The sequence below is a fragment of the Schistocerca americana genome, chromosome 10, assembly GCF_021461395.2.
Source record: "Schistocerca americana isolate TAMUIC-IGC-003095 chromosome 10, iqSchAmer2.1, whole genome shotgun sequence".
In the NCBI taxonomy this organism is placed as follows: Eukaryota; Metazoa; Arthropoda; class Insecta; order Orthoptera; family Acrididae; genus Schistocerca; species Schistocerca americana.
Window position 1 is genome coordinate 190,091,448 of NC_060128.1, and position 15,643 is coordinate 190,107,090.

Below are 15,643 nucleotides of genomic sequence, written 5' to 3' on the forward strand. Positions count from 1 at the left end.
TCTCGACTGCTAGTGATACGAGGCCGTTCAGATCCAGCACGGCGTTCCGTATTACCCTCCTGAACCCACCGAATCCATATTCTGCTAACAGTCATTGGATCTCGACCAACGCGAGCAGCAATGTCGCGATGCGATAAACCGCAATCGCGATAGGCTACAATCCGACCTTTATCAAAGTCGGAAACGTGATGGTACGCAGTTTTCCTCCTTACACGAGGCATCAAAACAACGTTTCACCAGGCATCGCCGGTCAACTGCTGTTTGTGTATGTGAAATTGGTTGGAAACTTTCCTCATGTCAGCACGTTGTAGGTGTCGTCGCCGGCTCCAACCTTGTGTGAATGCTCTGAAAAGCTAATCACTTGCATATCACAGCATCTTCTTCCTGTCGGTAAAATTTCGCGTCTGTACCACGTCATCTTCGTGGTGTAGCAATTCTAATGGCCAGTAGTGTACATTGTACAGCACTTGAATATGTGGAACTTGAAATATTTACAATCGCTGCACAAACACAACTTCATGTCTCACAATACAGCTGTACAAAATGCCGAAAATTGGTTATGACGGTCTGTAGTGCGCATTCCTTCATGCGATTCTAAAACATGTCACTAGACGGAAGCACCAGCTAGGAAACTTGATGCGTTGCTAGGTACAGTACCCTGCAGGTAAAACACACTCACGTACTCTGTGAATCGCCTAAAACTTGCACCGCAGATACTGCGGAAACGGAAGTGCTATTGGTGTGTAGTTTTCACAGAGTGGATTGGTGGTCAGCAGCTCGTATTGTCAGCCAATAAACAGACTTTGCAAAAACAGACGTAATGTCTGATAGGATAGCCACAATCACTGATTTTACAATGGTACTTATAATCCGTCTTGATTGCAAAATGTTTATTCATATGACCGGTTTCGGTTCCTTTAGAACCATCTTCAGATCTGATATTTCGCTTACAGGAGTAACCCGTCCAAGCACAGTAACTTTCACAGGCTGCGTCACATCAGCTCCTGTAACCGAAATATCAGATCTGAAGATGGTTCTAGAGGAACAGAAACCGGTCATATGAATAAACATTTTGCAATCAAGACCCATTATAAGTAACATAATAAACAGGTCGGAATTTAAGGAGCTGGGACCTGGATAAACTGAGAGCCAGAGGATGTACAGAGTTTCAGGGAGAGCACAAGGGAACAATTGACAGGAATGGGGGAAAGAAATACAGTAGAAGAAGAATGGGTAGCTTTGAGGGATGAAGTAGTGAAGGCAGCAGAGGATCAAGTAGGTAAAAAGACGAGGTCTAGCAGAAATCCTTCGGTAACAGAAGAGATACTGAATTTACTTGATGAAAGGAGAAAATACAAAAATGTAGTAAGTGATGCAGGCAAAAAGGAATACAAACGTCTCAAAAATGAGATCGACAGGAAGTGCAAAATGGCTAAGCAGGGATGGCTAGAGGACAAATGTAAGGATGTAGAGGCTTATCTCACGAGGGGTAAGATAGATACTGCCTACAGGAAAATTAAAGAGACCTTTGGAGAAAGGAGAGCCACTTGTATGAATATCAAGAGCTTTGATGGAAACCCAGTTCTAAGCAAAGAAGGGAAAGCAGAAAGGTGAAGGAGTATATAGAGGGTCTATACAAGGGCAATGTTCTTGAGGACAATATTATGGAAGTGGAAGAGGATGTAGATGAAGATGAAATGGGAGATATGATACTGCATGAAGAGTTTGACAGAGCACTGAAAGACCTAAGTCGAAACAAGGCCCCCAGAGTAGACAACATTCCATTAGAACTACTGATGGCCTTGGGAGAGCCAGGCCTCACAAAACTCTACCATCTGGTGAGTAAGATGTATGAGACAGGCGAAATTCCCTCAGACTGCAAGAAGAATGTAGTAATTCCAATCCCAAAGAAAACAGGTGTAGACAGATGTGAAAATTACCGAACTCAGTTTAATAAGTCATAGCTGCAAAATACTAACACGAATTCTTTATAGACGAATGGAAAAACTGGTAGAAGCTGGCCTCGGTGAAGATCAGTTTGGATTCCGTAGAAATGTTGGAACACGTGAGGCAATACTGACCCTACGACTTACCTTAGAAGAAAGATTAAGGAAAGGCAAACCTACGTTTCTAGCATTTGTAGACTTAGAGAAAGCTTTTGACAATGTTGACTGGAATACTCTCTTTCAAATTCTGAAGGTGGCAGCAGTAAAATACAGGGAGCGAAAGGCTATTTACAATTTGTACAGAAACCAGATGGCAGTTATAAGAGTCGAGGGGCACGAAAGGGAAGCAGTGGTTGGGAAGAGAGTGAGACAGGGTTGTAGCCTCTCCCCGATGTTATTCAATCTGTATATTGAGCAAGCAGTAAAGGAAACAAAAGAAAAGTTCGGAGTAGGTATTAAAATTCATGGAGAAGAAGTAAAAACTTCGAGGTTCGCCGATGACATTGTAATTCTGTCAGAGACAGCAAAGGACTTGGAAGAGCAGTTGAACGGAATGGACAGTATCTTGAAAGGAGGGTATAAGATGAACATCAACAAAAGCAAACCGAGGATAATGGAATGTAGTCGAATTAAATCGGGTGATGCTGAGGGAATTAGATTAGGAAATGAGGCACTTAAAGTAGTAAAGGAGTTTTGCTATTTGGGGAGCAAAATAACTGATGATGGTCGAAGTAGAGAGGATATAAAATGTAGACTGGCAATGGCAAGCAAAGCGTTTCTAAAGAAGAGAAATTTGTTAACATCGAGTATTGATTTAAGTGTCAGGAAGTCGTTTCTGAAAGTATTTGTATAGAGTGTAGCCATTTATGGAAGTGAAACGTGGACGATAAATAGCTTAGACAAGAAGAGAATAGAAGCTTTCGAAATGTGGTGCTGCAGAAGAATGCTGAAGATTAGATGGGTAGATCACATAACTAATGAGGAGGTATTGAATAGGATTGGGGCGAAGAGGAGCTTATGGCACAACTTGACTAGAAGAAGGCATCGGTTGGTAGGACATGTTCTGAGACATCCAGGGATGACCAATTTAGTATTTGAGGCCAGCGTGGGGGGTAAAAATCGTAGAGGGAGACCAAGAGAGGAATACACTAAGCAGATTCAGAAGGATGTAGGTTGCAGTAGGTACTGGGAGATGAAGGAGCTTGCACAGGATAGAGTAGCATGGAGAGCTGCATCAAACCAGTGTCAGGACTGAAGACCACATCAACAACAACATGTGTATAAAGAAAACATTGTTTATTGGAAGCTGGTTCATGCTTAGGACACTTGTATAACCTAAAAGGTATAGGAAAGTCCCTCCGCAACGGCAGTGGCTCGGCGCGATGTAAAAAGTGAATTTGGCGTTCGAACTGGGAGGCTCTTTGGTGGGAACGGGACCCAGTCAGTGGGTAGCCGTTGCACGGTACACAAAGAGGGTGCCAAGGGATGCAGTTGGGAGTCGTTTTGCAAGAAATTTTGCCTCGGACATGGATTTGGCTGTTGCATGATACTCTCGGCGATAAGGAATGGCTCTGATACGCTTAAAATCCGTCTCCAAGAAGAAATTGTAAAGAGCATTCAAACACCAAGAGCCGTGAGTAGTTAGCCGCCACGTCGCCTGCCACCACTACTTCGCCACTGCTCCACCAGCTTCATGTATACAGATATGTATAAGAGCATGGACCAGTTAATTTGTGTGTTTTCAATAATAATCTAAGTGCTATAAACCTGTGTTCAAAACCGTAACTTTTATCCTAATCATGAACCTATGCAGGGTCCCCTCCTAAGTGTTCAGGAAACCGTGTATCCTGTTTCTAACAAATTAGTGATCTATTTCTGTGTATTAAATGTGCTAAAATTCAGTGCCAGACTGTGTAAATGTTACTGTCTAAAATACCTGCTTCACGGGTGATAAAAAAGGCACACAAGTTATTTGAAACGTAATTTAGCCTCGATTGCCGTCATGAAAGTTTTTTTTTTTTTTTTTAGGTTAATGGAGCTCAGTGCTGAGAAATTTGCTTTGAAGGATGAAAACATAAACTATTCCAACTGGGGCTAAGAATTAAATTTAGTTGAATTGAATCTCTATTGAAATAATCATAGTTTGACTAGTGATACAGTATCAGTTTATGGGTCCCCACCATATTCTCCTCATATTAGAAAGATAACTGGAATATTACCGCTACTAAAGAAATTCATATATGGGAATATGAATACCACGATATTTTCCTCATATTAGAAAGATAACTGGAATATTACCGCTACTAAAGAAATTCATATATTTCTACAAATGAGAATATGAATAGTGTAATTGTTGTATTATTTAATTTTATTTGTTGTATTTATATGTCAGTTAAGTAAGGAACCCCTCCATGTTCCACTTTAGTTCGGTGCTTCTTGGGGTAACATCTCAGTACCGAATCACGTAATGATGGTGATTGTAACTGTTATTATTATGTATCGGGTACAATTTGGCTTTCTATGATTACTGGTTTGTGCATTAATGGCAACTACTGCTACCCACAACTTAGATTGCCCTGTGTTCGTGTCTACCCCGTGTGCTATTCAAAGGGAATCTTAATGAAAGTCACTACAACTACTAATATTGAGTTTTCTTAAACATAATGTTGCAAATTAATGTGCCTAATTGGGCTGACGACCGTTCGATTTTTCATTCGTATATGAACTTTACTACTTTCATTATCCTCAAAGTAAAAGCCTGTTTAGTTTTTCTGTTAATTACAATATATTCAAAATTACTGTCCGATACCTTAATCCCATAGACACACTCAAAATTAAAAACCCTCCCAGAGGTTAACATTAGTTTCTGTCCCAAAACACGATATCTCATAAACGACTCGCACTACAATCCTGCAACAAAACTCCACTAACTTTCTAGTTTACCCTACTTTAAGTTTGTTAATGGTAGTAGGCACTGTTTCATTTAAAAAGTGTATGTTCTCACAAAAATACAGTACACTTTCTTAGTAGTATTACAATCTTTTTATTGACTAATAACATGAGCCCCTGACTAGGAATCAAATCTGTGAAAACCGCACATCAATAGCACTTCTCATTTCCGCAATATCAGCGGTGCAAGTTTCAGGTGATTCACGCAGTATATTTCTGGATCACAGGGAGGACACGTTACTTTGCACCAGTGTCAAACAGATGGTCGGAGACTGTATTCCTTTCTATAAACTAATCCTGATTTCTACAGGGTGAAAAGTATTTAAACCGACAAACTCTGGGGCTGTAGGGGACATCAAAACAAATATTTTTCTCTAATGTCATTTTTTCCTATGATGAGTATTTAAACCGGTGGAGGCCGTATTACGCTCTTCAGTTGTAGGCAACTGCTGTCCACCAGTGTAGTAGTGCATTGTCTCTGTTCACTAATGGAGCGATACACCTGGAGTGAGGTTACTGATATGGTTGGTGCGTACTACGTAGCGCACCACAACGGACGAGCTGCACAGCGGGTTTATCAACAACAACATCCTAATCGCCGTATCCCGCATCGTACGTCCTTTGCTGCTGTGTACCAACGTCTGCGTGAGACCGGCTCATTTAGCGGATTACCTGGACAGGGACGCCGTCGCACGGTAAGAACGCTGCAATTTGAGGAAGCTGTCTGCAGCATGTGGAGCGGGATCCTTCAATCAGCACTCGTGCAATTGCATGTAACATGGGGACGAATCAGACGAATGTAAGAACAGTCCATCGAGAGCAATTGTTACGTCTATTTCATTTACAGCGTGTCCACAACCTGGAACAGTGTGAAATGCATCCTACATTTCCATCCTCTGTGTTGTTTACCGATGAAGCAACGTTCCTGCGTGATGGAGTCTTCAACATGCACAATTCGCATGTTTGGAGTGAGGATAACGCACATGCCACAGTTACTAGCGCTCATAAAGTGCCGTTCTTCGTTAATGTGTGGGTCGGTGTTGTTGGGGACTGTTTATTTGGGCCGTATCTGCTACCTAGACCATTAAATGGCAGGCACTATTACAATTTTCTGGCCAGAGCATTGCCAGAATTGCTGGAAGACGTCCCGCTCCCTACAAGACAACGCATGTGGTTCCAAAACGAAGGGGTGCCGGCACATTTCAGTCGTCGTGTGCGTCGATTCCTGGACCGACGGTTCCCAGAAACGTGGATTTGCAGAGGTGGTCCTGTACCATGGCCTGCTCGATCTCCAGATATGTCCCCTCTGGACTTTTTTGTGTGGGGAGAGATGCGCAACCTTGTTTACGCAACTCCTGTTGCATCAGAAGAGGATCTGGATGCCCAGATAGTAGCAGCAGCGGGAACAATTCAGGATACTCTTGGGGTTCTTGCCCGTGTCAGACAGAACACGATGCGACGGTGTAACCTTTTTTTACGTGTCAATTGAGGCATTTTTGAAAATATACTGTAATTGAAATTGGGTTGTCATAAAAAATGGAAAAGTGTTCGTTGGTTTAATTAATTTGCCGCCAGAGAGATCTTCCTCTACCGGTTTAAATACTCCTCATTGGAAAAAATGACATTAGGGAAAAATATTTGCTTTGATGTCCCCTACAATCTCCCAGAGTTTGTCGGTTTAAATACTTTTCACCCTGTGTATTGCTTCGGAGCAACATTGCCCAACAAAGAGTCAAAAGCGTTTTTGCGAGATGTACGGTGACCTATTTTACACAGTACTCTCGCTGCTCGATTCTGCTGAACAAACAGTTTTTCTTTTAGCCGCACTGCCTCAGAATACATCCGTAAAAAAAAATTTAAAAAAAACAAAAAAAACGAAATCGCGAAATAAGTCCGCACTACTATCTTCCGGTCAAGACAGTGAGAGACGTTTCTAAGAGCATAAAACACACACAAAGTAATCGGTATAGCTACAGCTTCTCCCATGACGGTAATCATTCATTTTTTTACGATATCACAGTCGCGTCGGCTACACGTGTCACTGGGCGACTGGCTTTTGTAAGGCTCGCAGACGAGATCTGGCAGAACTTCTGACCAGTGGAAGGCTTTTATCTCACGTAGGCGCGACTCCAGCAGAAACACGCAGGCCTTCCAGCTGAGCTGACAGTAGTTTAGAGTCCGCCTCACGTTTCCCAGCCGATTGCGTCATTACAGGTCGACTGTTTGCGCGAGGCGCACGACATTTGACAGATAACACTCATTTGTTCCTGTAGTATACCATCCTCGTCTCCGCTGTAGCCCTAAGGTGTTGTATCGTAGAAAGCAAGGGAGATGATGTTACTGTGGGTGGCCGGTATCCTCTTACAACAACACAAATGCACAATTGGATTAATATGACTATGTAAATAAACTGGCAGAGTTACTTATCTTGAATAGAGTCCATGTTCGTGGTACAAGTTCCTCTTGTAGACAATATCGGTAATCTTGCTGTAACACACTTCAGTCATACCGGTACTGCTGGAATAGCACGAGTCCCGCTATGCACTGTCGTAGCCTGTTACTAAGCAAGGCTGCTGTTCGATGAATGACAGATGCCAAACTAGAATGAGTCAGTGGCAGAGGCTGAGCCCCGGTTAGAGGCTGCGGCGGCCAAAACACACTGCTGGACATTAAAATTGCTACACCACGAAGATAACGTGCTACAGACGCGAAATGTAACCGACAGGAAGGAGATGCTGTGATATGCAAATGATTAGCTTTTCAGAGCATTCACACAAGGTTGGCGCCGGTGGCGACACCTACAACGTGCTGACATGAGGAAAGTTTCCAACCGATTTCTCATACACAAACAGCAGTTGACAGGCGTTTCCTGGTGAAACGTCGCTGTGATGCCTCGTGTAAGAAGGAGAAATGCGTACCATCACGTTTCCGACTTTGATAAAGGTCGTATTGTAGCCTATCGCGATTGCGGTTTATCGTATCGCAACATTGCTGTTCGCGTTGGTCGAGATCCAATGACTGTTAGCAGAATATGGAATCGGTGGCTTCGGGAGGGTAATACGGAACGCCGTGCTGGATCCCGACGGCCTCGTATCACTAGCAGTCGAGATGACAGGCATCTTATCCGCACGGCTGTAACGGATCCTGCAACCACGTCTCGATCCCTGAGTCAACAGATGAGGACGTTTGCAAGACAACAACCATCTGCAGGAACAGTTCCACGACGTTTGCAGCAGCATGGACCATGAGCTCGGAGACCGTGGCTGCGGTTACCCTTGACGCTGCATCACAGACAGGAGCGCCTGCGATGGAGTACTCAGCGACGAAACTGGGTGCACGAATGGCAAAACGTCATTTTTATGGATGAATCCAGGTTCTGTTTACAGCGTCGTGATGGTCGCATCCGTGTTTGGTGATATCGCGGTGAACGCAAATTGGAAGCTTGTATTCGTCATCGCCATACTGTCGTATCACCCGGCCTGATGGTATGGGGTGCCATTGGTTACACGTCTCTGTCACCTCTTGTTCGCATTGACGGCATTTTGAACAGTGGACGTTACATTTCAGATGTGTTACGACCCGTGGCTCTACCCTTCATTCAATCCCTGCGAAACCCTACATTTCAGCAGGATAATGCACGACCGCATGTTGCAGGTCCTGTACGGGCCTTTCTGGATACAGAAAATGTTCGACGGCTGCCCTGGCCAGCCCTTTCTCCAGACCTCTCACCAACTGAAAACGTCTGGTCAATGGTGGCCGAGCAATTGGGTCGGCGCAATACGCCAGTCACTACTCTTGATGAACTGTGGTATCATGTTGAAGTTGCATGGGCAGCTGTACATGTACACGCCATCCAGTCTCTTTTGACTCAATGTCCAGGCGTATCAAGGCCGTTATTACGGCCATAGGTGGTTGTTCTGGGTACTGATTTCTCAGGATCTATGCACCCTAATTGCGTGAAAATGTAATCACATGTCAGTTCTATTATAATATAATTGTCCAATGAATACCCGATTATCATCTGCATTTCTTCTTGGTGTTGCAATTTTAATAACCAGTAGTGTACCTGCTGTGGAGCGTTGCTTGCGAGTCGCTCTCTGGCCTCTATCGTTAGTCTCGCTTGACCCAGCGCCTAATATCGATCTTTGCGCTACATCTTTGCCAAGCGACAGCTTACGCCACCACAATTCCTGCTATCCGCTAGAAGACGGTGCACGGGAGAGACGATGGTCGAAGCAGTCGCTGGAGGTAGCGAAACGTTCCTAGTGATTGGAAAAAGACACTGTTCATTCCAGTTTTTAACATGAGTCGTCGAACAGACGCACGAAACTATGGGACTTTATCCACAACGTCGCTCTGTTGTAGAAAGTTTGAACAAGATTCATGCTCGCGTATTAAGGCATTTCTGGAGACCTAAAATCTTTGTGGGAATCGGCATGGCATTCGAAAACAACGATAGCCTGAAACCCAGCTCCCTCTGTTCGTCCACGAGACCCAGAAAGCAGCAGATGCTGGCACCAGGTAGACGCCACGTTACTTGACTTCCGAAAGGCGTTTCGAACATAAATAGTGGAAGGGGGGGGGCAGCTGCCCCCCCCCCCTTAGAAGATATTAGAACTCGTTCGCGCAGATCCGGGAGTAAGTTTTTCGTCTTCGGCACGTTACTGTCGGCAGGGAAGTTTATAGAAATACTAAATTTAGCGATAAGCGATCCGCTCTGCTATTCGCAGGCATGTTACGTCGCCAAGGAACAGCGTATTCACTTGTAGGCAGTAAGGGATCATGTCTATGTGAAGTTTCTAACGAAAAACATCGTTTCTCCTACCATATTCAAATGTAAAATGCTTTTCATCTCCTAAACTATTAATTTTTTAGTTACAGCTGACGCTAACTGTAGATTAATAGCAGTTGACGTGCAGCTTATGACAAGCAGTAGACGGCGAGACATTTAGTGCAAGTGATTTATAAAATAGTTTTTAGAAAGTTTCACAAAACTGGCCATCACCGAAAAAACTACCGGGCATTTCAGTAAAAGCCCCATTAGGGCTGCCTGAAGCCCTTGCTCACTTGCATAATTTAATGAGTCCATTTTCTGGATTGTTACTAAGTGACGAAAAAAGATTATTTACCAAGAAGTTATCGGCGGCTAGAGTGCAAGTGGAACGCACGTTCGGATTTTTCACGAGCAAGTTGCATATTCTCCCAAAGAAAAAAAACTCCTTTAGAACACGAAGACATTGTTATTCAGTGCATCTCCTTCTTTCACAACATATTAATCGATAAAGGTAGGCCCAAAATCTCCCCTCCCCCCCCCCCCCCCCCCCCACCGTTCTGATCCTGGGTACGCCCTTGCCTATAGGTCGAATACTTTTCACAGTTTATGTTCACTGAAGCGCCAAAGAAACTGGTATAGACATGCGTTTTCAAATACAGATATGTGTAAACACGCAGAAGACGGCGTTGCGGACAACAACGCCTATATAAGACAACAAGTGTCTGGAGCAGTTGCAGTCTGCTGCAACAATGGCACGTTATCGAGATTTAAGTGAGTTTGAACGTGGGTTACGGTCGGCGCACTAGCAATGGGACAGAGCATCCCCGAGGTGGTGATAAAGTGGGGATTTCTCTTTACGACCATTTCACGACTGTACCCGGTAAAACATCAAATGTGCGACAACGCTGTGGCCGGAAAGAGATCCTGCAAGAACGGGACCAACGATGACTGAAGAGAGTCGTTCAACGTGACAGAAGTGCAGTCCTTCCGCAAATTGCTGCAGATTTCGATGCTGGGCCATCAACAAGTGTCAGCGTGCGAACCATTCTACGAAATAACATCGATATGGGCTTTCGTAGCCGAAGGCCCACTCGTGTACTCCTCAGGAAATGTAGTCCATCCACAAAGAAGGCAGCTTACAGAACGTTCGTTGGATCAGTGCCTTAATGTTGCTCGTCAGTCTGTAGATCCGTACCGGATAGGACTGATCGGCGACATACGGAATATGCCAAGAAGAGCAGAGCGTTTCGTTACAGGTTCATTTGGTAAGCGCGAATGGGTCGCGCAAATGCTCAGCCAACTGCATTAGCAGACGCTGTAAGAGAGGCATTGTGGTCCACCGTCTGATTTACTGGACTGGAACAGCAAAACGGGGAAGTGACAGTGGTCACAAAGTACCCTCCACCAAACGGCGTAAGGTGACTTGGGGAGTGCGGGTGTAGATGTGCAGTCGACAGAAATGTCTATCGAGGAGAAAACTGAGTCTGACTGCGAAGTTATCTGGATGCGGACAAGCGGCCTAGGTGAACTCGAGTAAGTAATCCAGTGTTTCATATGCCACCGTGTCGGTTGTAAAATCGAGGTCTACGCTGAGTAGTGCGGAAACACCCTCATCATGCAATATTAGTTGGAAGAGGCCTTAACCTACAGAGCATACAGTGGTACTTCCAGGGTTCACAGTAGGTGGTATGAGCAAATAGTCTTGTGAAGAAGTTGTAAAAGCTTTTTCCGTAATATGTTTTCGACAAGGCATGTAGCTACAAAGAGCACTGACCTTATCGATATCTGTATACAGAGGAGGATTAGCGATTATGGCGTCATAGTTAACAAATCCATTAAGAAGGCTAGGAGAGTTTACATGCTGGAAAGAGCAGGTAAGTGGTTGTTAGTATCCTATGAGGGGCGCTCAGTAAGTGGTTTTATTCAGGATTCCAAAACAGCGTATTATTCACCACAAGTCTGGCTACAGAACCTTGTTTTTAAACGTAATGTCCGTGCATTGCGGAAGCCTGACGCCACCTTACTGCACGGTACCGCTCATTACAATAAATAGTAAATCAAATGTAAATTTAGAAAGGGTGGCAATCAAATTTTTACTGACATTACTAAGTGCTTCATAGCCAATTCGCTGTCATTAAACTTTGAAAAGACTCACTATATGCAGTTCATAACTTCCAAGAGATTTCCTTCTGATGTGCGTATAAAATATGATGACATGGAAATAGAAGTTGAGAGCGTAAAATTCTTGGGATTACAACTTGATAATAAATTCAGTTGGGAGCAACATACTAACGAACTGCTAAAGCGCCTAAACAAGTCTGTGTTTGCAATGCGAATGATGTCAGACATAGGAGATATAAATATAAAAAAACTGGCATAATTTGCTTATTTTCACTCCATTATATCATATATTTTGAGGTGACTCCACAAACAGAAAAATTTTTTAGAGTACAGAAGCGTATAATAAGAGTAATGAGTAGTGTAAATCCAAGAACATCATGTCGAAACCTATTCAAAGAATGTCGACGGGATCCGGCTGCATACACGGAAATTATTAGAAAAATAGATACCGTTTGCTGACAGGAGCCACGCTCCTCGATCACATTTTGTTTTATATAAAACATATGACATTTCGTACCTCCAATTCATTTCAGCCACAGACTTAAGATTCTCTTTCATCTGAATTAACAGTTCATACATGTCTTACTACAATTTTCACAGGCAAAAAAGATTTTGAATTATTTTTATGTTTAAAAATAGATGACTTTCTTCAAGTAAAACTTCATTTTGTGGACCACATGCTTCCATTGATCCCCAGTGTCTTCCCCAGAGGCAACAGCATCTTCCATCAGGACATCTGTCCGTGTAACAAGGCCATAATCGTGCTACAGTGGTTTGTGGAACATGTCAGTCAACTCGCGTTCACGTGTTGGCCACCATGTTCCCCTGAATTGTACCCAGTGGAATACACTTGGAACGCTATTGGGTGCCAGCTCAGCGCCAACAAACCACTGTACATAATTTACGTGAATTGCCTGTCGATAGACATGTGGTACCATATATGTCCTGAAACCGAGCAACGACTTGCGAATCCGTGCTTCGCAGAATCGCTGCTCTATTGAGTTACAGGGGTGGACCTGTACGCTATTAATGAGCTAATGATAGTGTTTTGGCACATCAGTGTTTTCAGAGTCTGTGTAATTAGTAACGGTGTACTAGTTTTTCCACTCCGTTGCAATATAGAATAGTCTCAGCAGTTGAACCTTTTATTTCGCCTTCATTGCATCGTTGCCCACCTTTTCGTTTTGCAGCGATGTTCCGTTTGGGGCTGGTGCTGTTGGTGGCGGCCGCGGCGCTGCTGGCGGGAGACGTTGGGGTGGCCGAGGCCGGGGTGGTGAACACCGTCAAGGGCTGGTTCAAGGGCAAGCCGGCCAACGCCACCGCCGTCCGCAACGCCACGGACCCCGCCGCCCCGCCGGGCAGCAGGGAGCACCTCGCCAGATACACCGACGGCGCCGCGTTCCTCAGGGAGCCCGGCGTCTGCGGCGTCACCAAAGTCCTGTGAGTACACCAGCCCGTGGCTTTATGTCTGTCAGTACTCACCCATGCTGGCCAGGTCAGGACCTGACTCTGAATTTGCCAGACAGGCCGCTCTGGCTTTGCCATCGCAGCTACTTTTGCCATATTGTCCTCTTGACTGCAGCAGCTAGGCCGTCACTCTGGTTTTGCCAGGTGGGCCACTCTCCCAGTGCAGCCACCTTTGCCAGGTTGTTCCCTCTGGACTTGTCACTCTGGACCCACTGCCACTGCGAGGCCAGCCTCTCTGACTTTGCCAGCCCGGCCACCTTTCCCGTGTCGTCCTTTCTGGCTTTGCCAGACCACTGGTTGTGGATTTGCCAGTCAGCCACCTTTTGCAGAATGTCCTCTTTGGACTTGCTGGCCCACCGGCTCTGGCTTTGCCAGCCTGGCAACTATAGCTTTGCTGGCCCACTGGCTATGGCTTTGCCAGGCTGTCCGCTCTGGCACTGCCGGCCCGGCCCGCTACGGCTTTGCCTTAAAAGAAGATTGGCAGAATGTGTAGAGGGTGGATGAGAAGTCGCTCCCTAGTTTAAAATGTCTAAGTTTTTTAATTAATGAATATCTGCACATGAAACCTGTTATCTGTTTTCAGGACTGTGAGAATATATGTACTCCATATATACTCCTCCATTGTCAACCAAACGTTGTAACTGTATAGGAATGTCATCAATTGATATCTGCAGGAAAGTCATAGGTCCATTTTCAAGGACAGCTGTGACCCTTTACTCTAATTCATTCAGAGTGTGTGGCTTTGTTTAACACACCTCTTCTTTGGCCCAACCACATAAGTCACAAAGCGTGAGGTCGGGACTTCTCAAGAGGTTGTGCACCGGGTCCTCACCATCCCAACCAACGTCCTGGGAAGTGCTTGTCCAGCCGTCACAAGCAATGCAGGCAAAATGAGATGCTGCTCCGTCACGCTGAAAAAGAATATTCGCAACACTGTCCCACTGTGATACTAGTGGTCACACATATTCCTTCAGCATCTGACGATTCCAATCACTTCTCATTGTCTCTTTCAATATGAATGGACCAGTGAGACGATCCACAGTCACATTGCACCCGACTGTCAGTTTTGGTCGACTTCGTGATTTTGTCATTCTTGCATTTGTTCCTGCACAGTAATGGCAGTTGTATCGATTCACGAATCCCCCATGGTGGAACACCACTTCCTCACTCTAAATAATGTTCTTGAACAAATCCAGTCAATCATTATGCCATGACAACGTAATTTCCTCACAATCCATCTGCCTGTTCAAAGTAGTTCAAATGGCTCTGAGCACTATGGGACTTAACATCTATGGTCATCAGTCCCCTAGAACTTAGAACTACTTAAACCTAACTAACCTAAGGACATCACACAACACCCAGTCATCTCGAGGCAGAGAAAATCCCTGACCCTGCCGGGAATCGAACCCGGGCGCGGGACCACGAGCTACGGACCATCTGCCTGTCTCAGTGCTCTCACGATAACTCCTGAATATAATGGGGTTCCAAGATGAGGTCCTTCTTTAACACAACACACACCATGTCCCTGCTGCATGGCGTGCACTACAGTCTGGAACCGCGCGACCGCTACGGTCGCAGGTTCGAATCCTGCCTCGGGTATGGATGTGTGTGATGTCCTTAGGTTAGTTAGGTTGAAGTAGTTCTAAGTTCTAGGGGACTGACGACCTCAGAAGTCCAGTCCCATAGTGCTCAGAGCCATTTTTTTGCATTGCGTGTTGATTTAGCAGGACTGTACGTTGAAGATGCGTCTGCTGCTACATTTTCTGGAGATCACAACACTGAAGGTCGTCGTCAACATGGTTTACAGACACAGTTGTCATTAGCTTGGTGTGACAATTCCTAACGGTTTTAGCATTAAGCGTGGCATGAGGACTACCAACACCTTGCCGCCATTGCTGAACGAGGGCTGCACATCCCCACACTTCAAACCAAGAAGTGACCTGGGTGCGCTCTTGTAAAGTAAAGTTTCCTGCCATCTCGTCGTCCAACGTTAGAAAATGCTACGGACGATCGAGGTTTTCTCGGGGATCTTGCAACATAACACGACGACGTTCGTTAATAAACATCAACTATCACAAAACGTATGGATATTTAAAACTAGGGAGCGACTCCTCGCCTACTCCATACATGCCAACGGCCTTTCCGCAACGGTAACATCGATTTCCGTCAGATCATCGAAGTTAGGCGCTGTCGAGCTGGACTAGCTCTTGCTTGGACCGTCCTTGTCTGTCGAATGCTGTTGACGAGTGGTGTGCACTCATAACTTGGGAGGCCAATCGAAGAGCTACTTGATTGACAAGTAGCGACTCCGATCGGGTAAACTGACAACGGCTGGGAGAACGGTGTGCTGACCACATGCTGCTCCATGTCCCTACCCGGTGACGCC

The 15,643-nt window shown here is 45.0% G+C and overlaps 1 protein-coding gene across 1 annotated transcript in view; it reads left to right on the plus strand.

The window, feature by feature from the left end:
* The window catches only part of LOC124552670 (tenascin-X-like), a 126,279-nt gene that overhangs the window by 69,252 nt on the left and 41,384 nt on the right, over positions 1–15,643 (plus strand). Inside the window, exon 2 of the mRNA XM_047126994.1 lies at positions 12,981–13,230. Coding sequence (XP_046982950.1) covers positions 12,983–13,230 — 248 coding nt within the window. The 5' untranslated portion in view covers positions 12,981–12,982. The remainder of the gene's footprint in view (positions 1–12,980; positions 13,231–15,643) is intronic.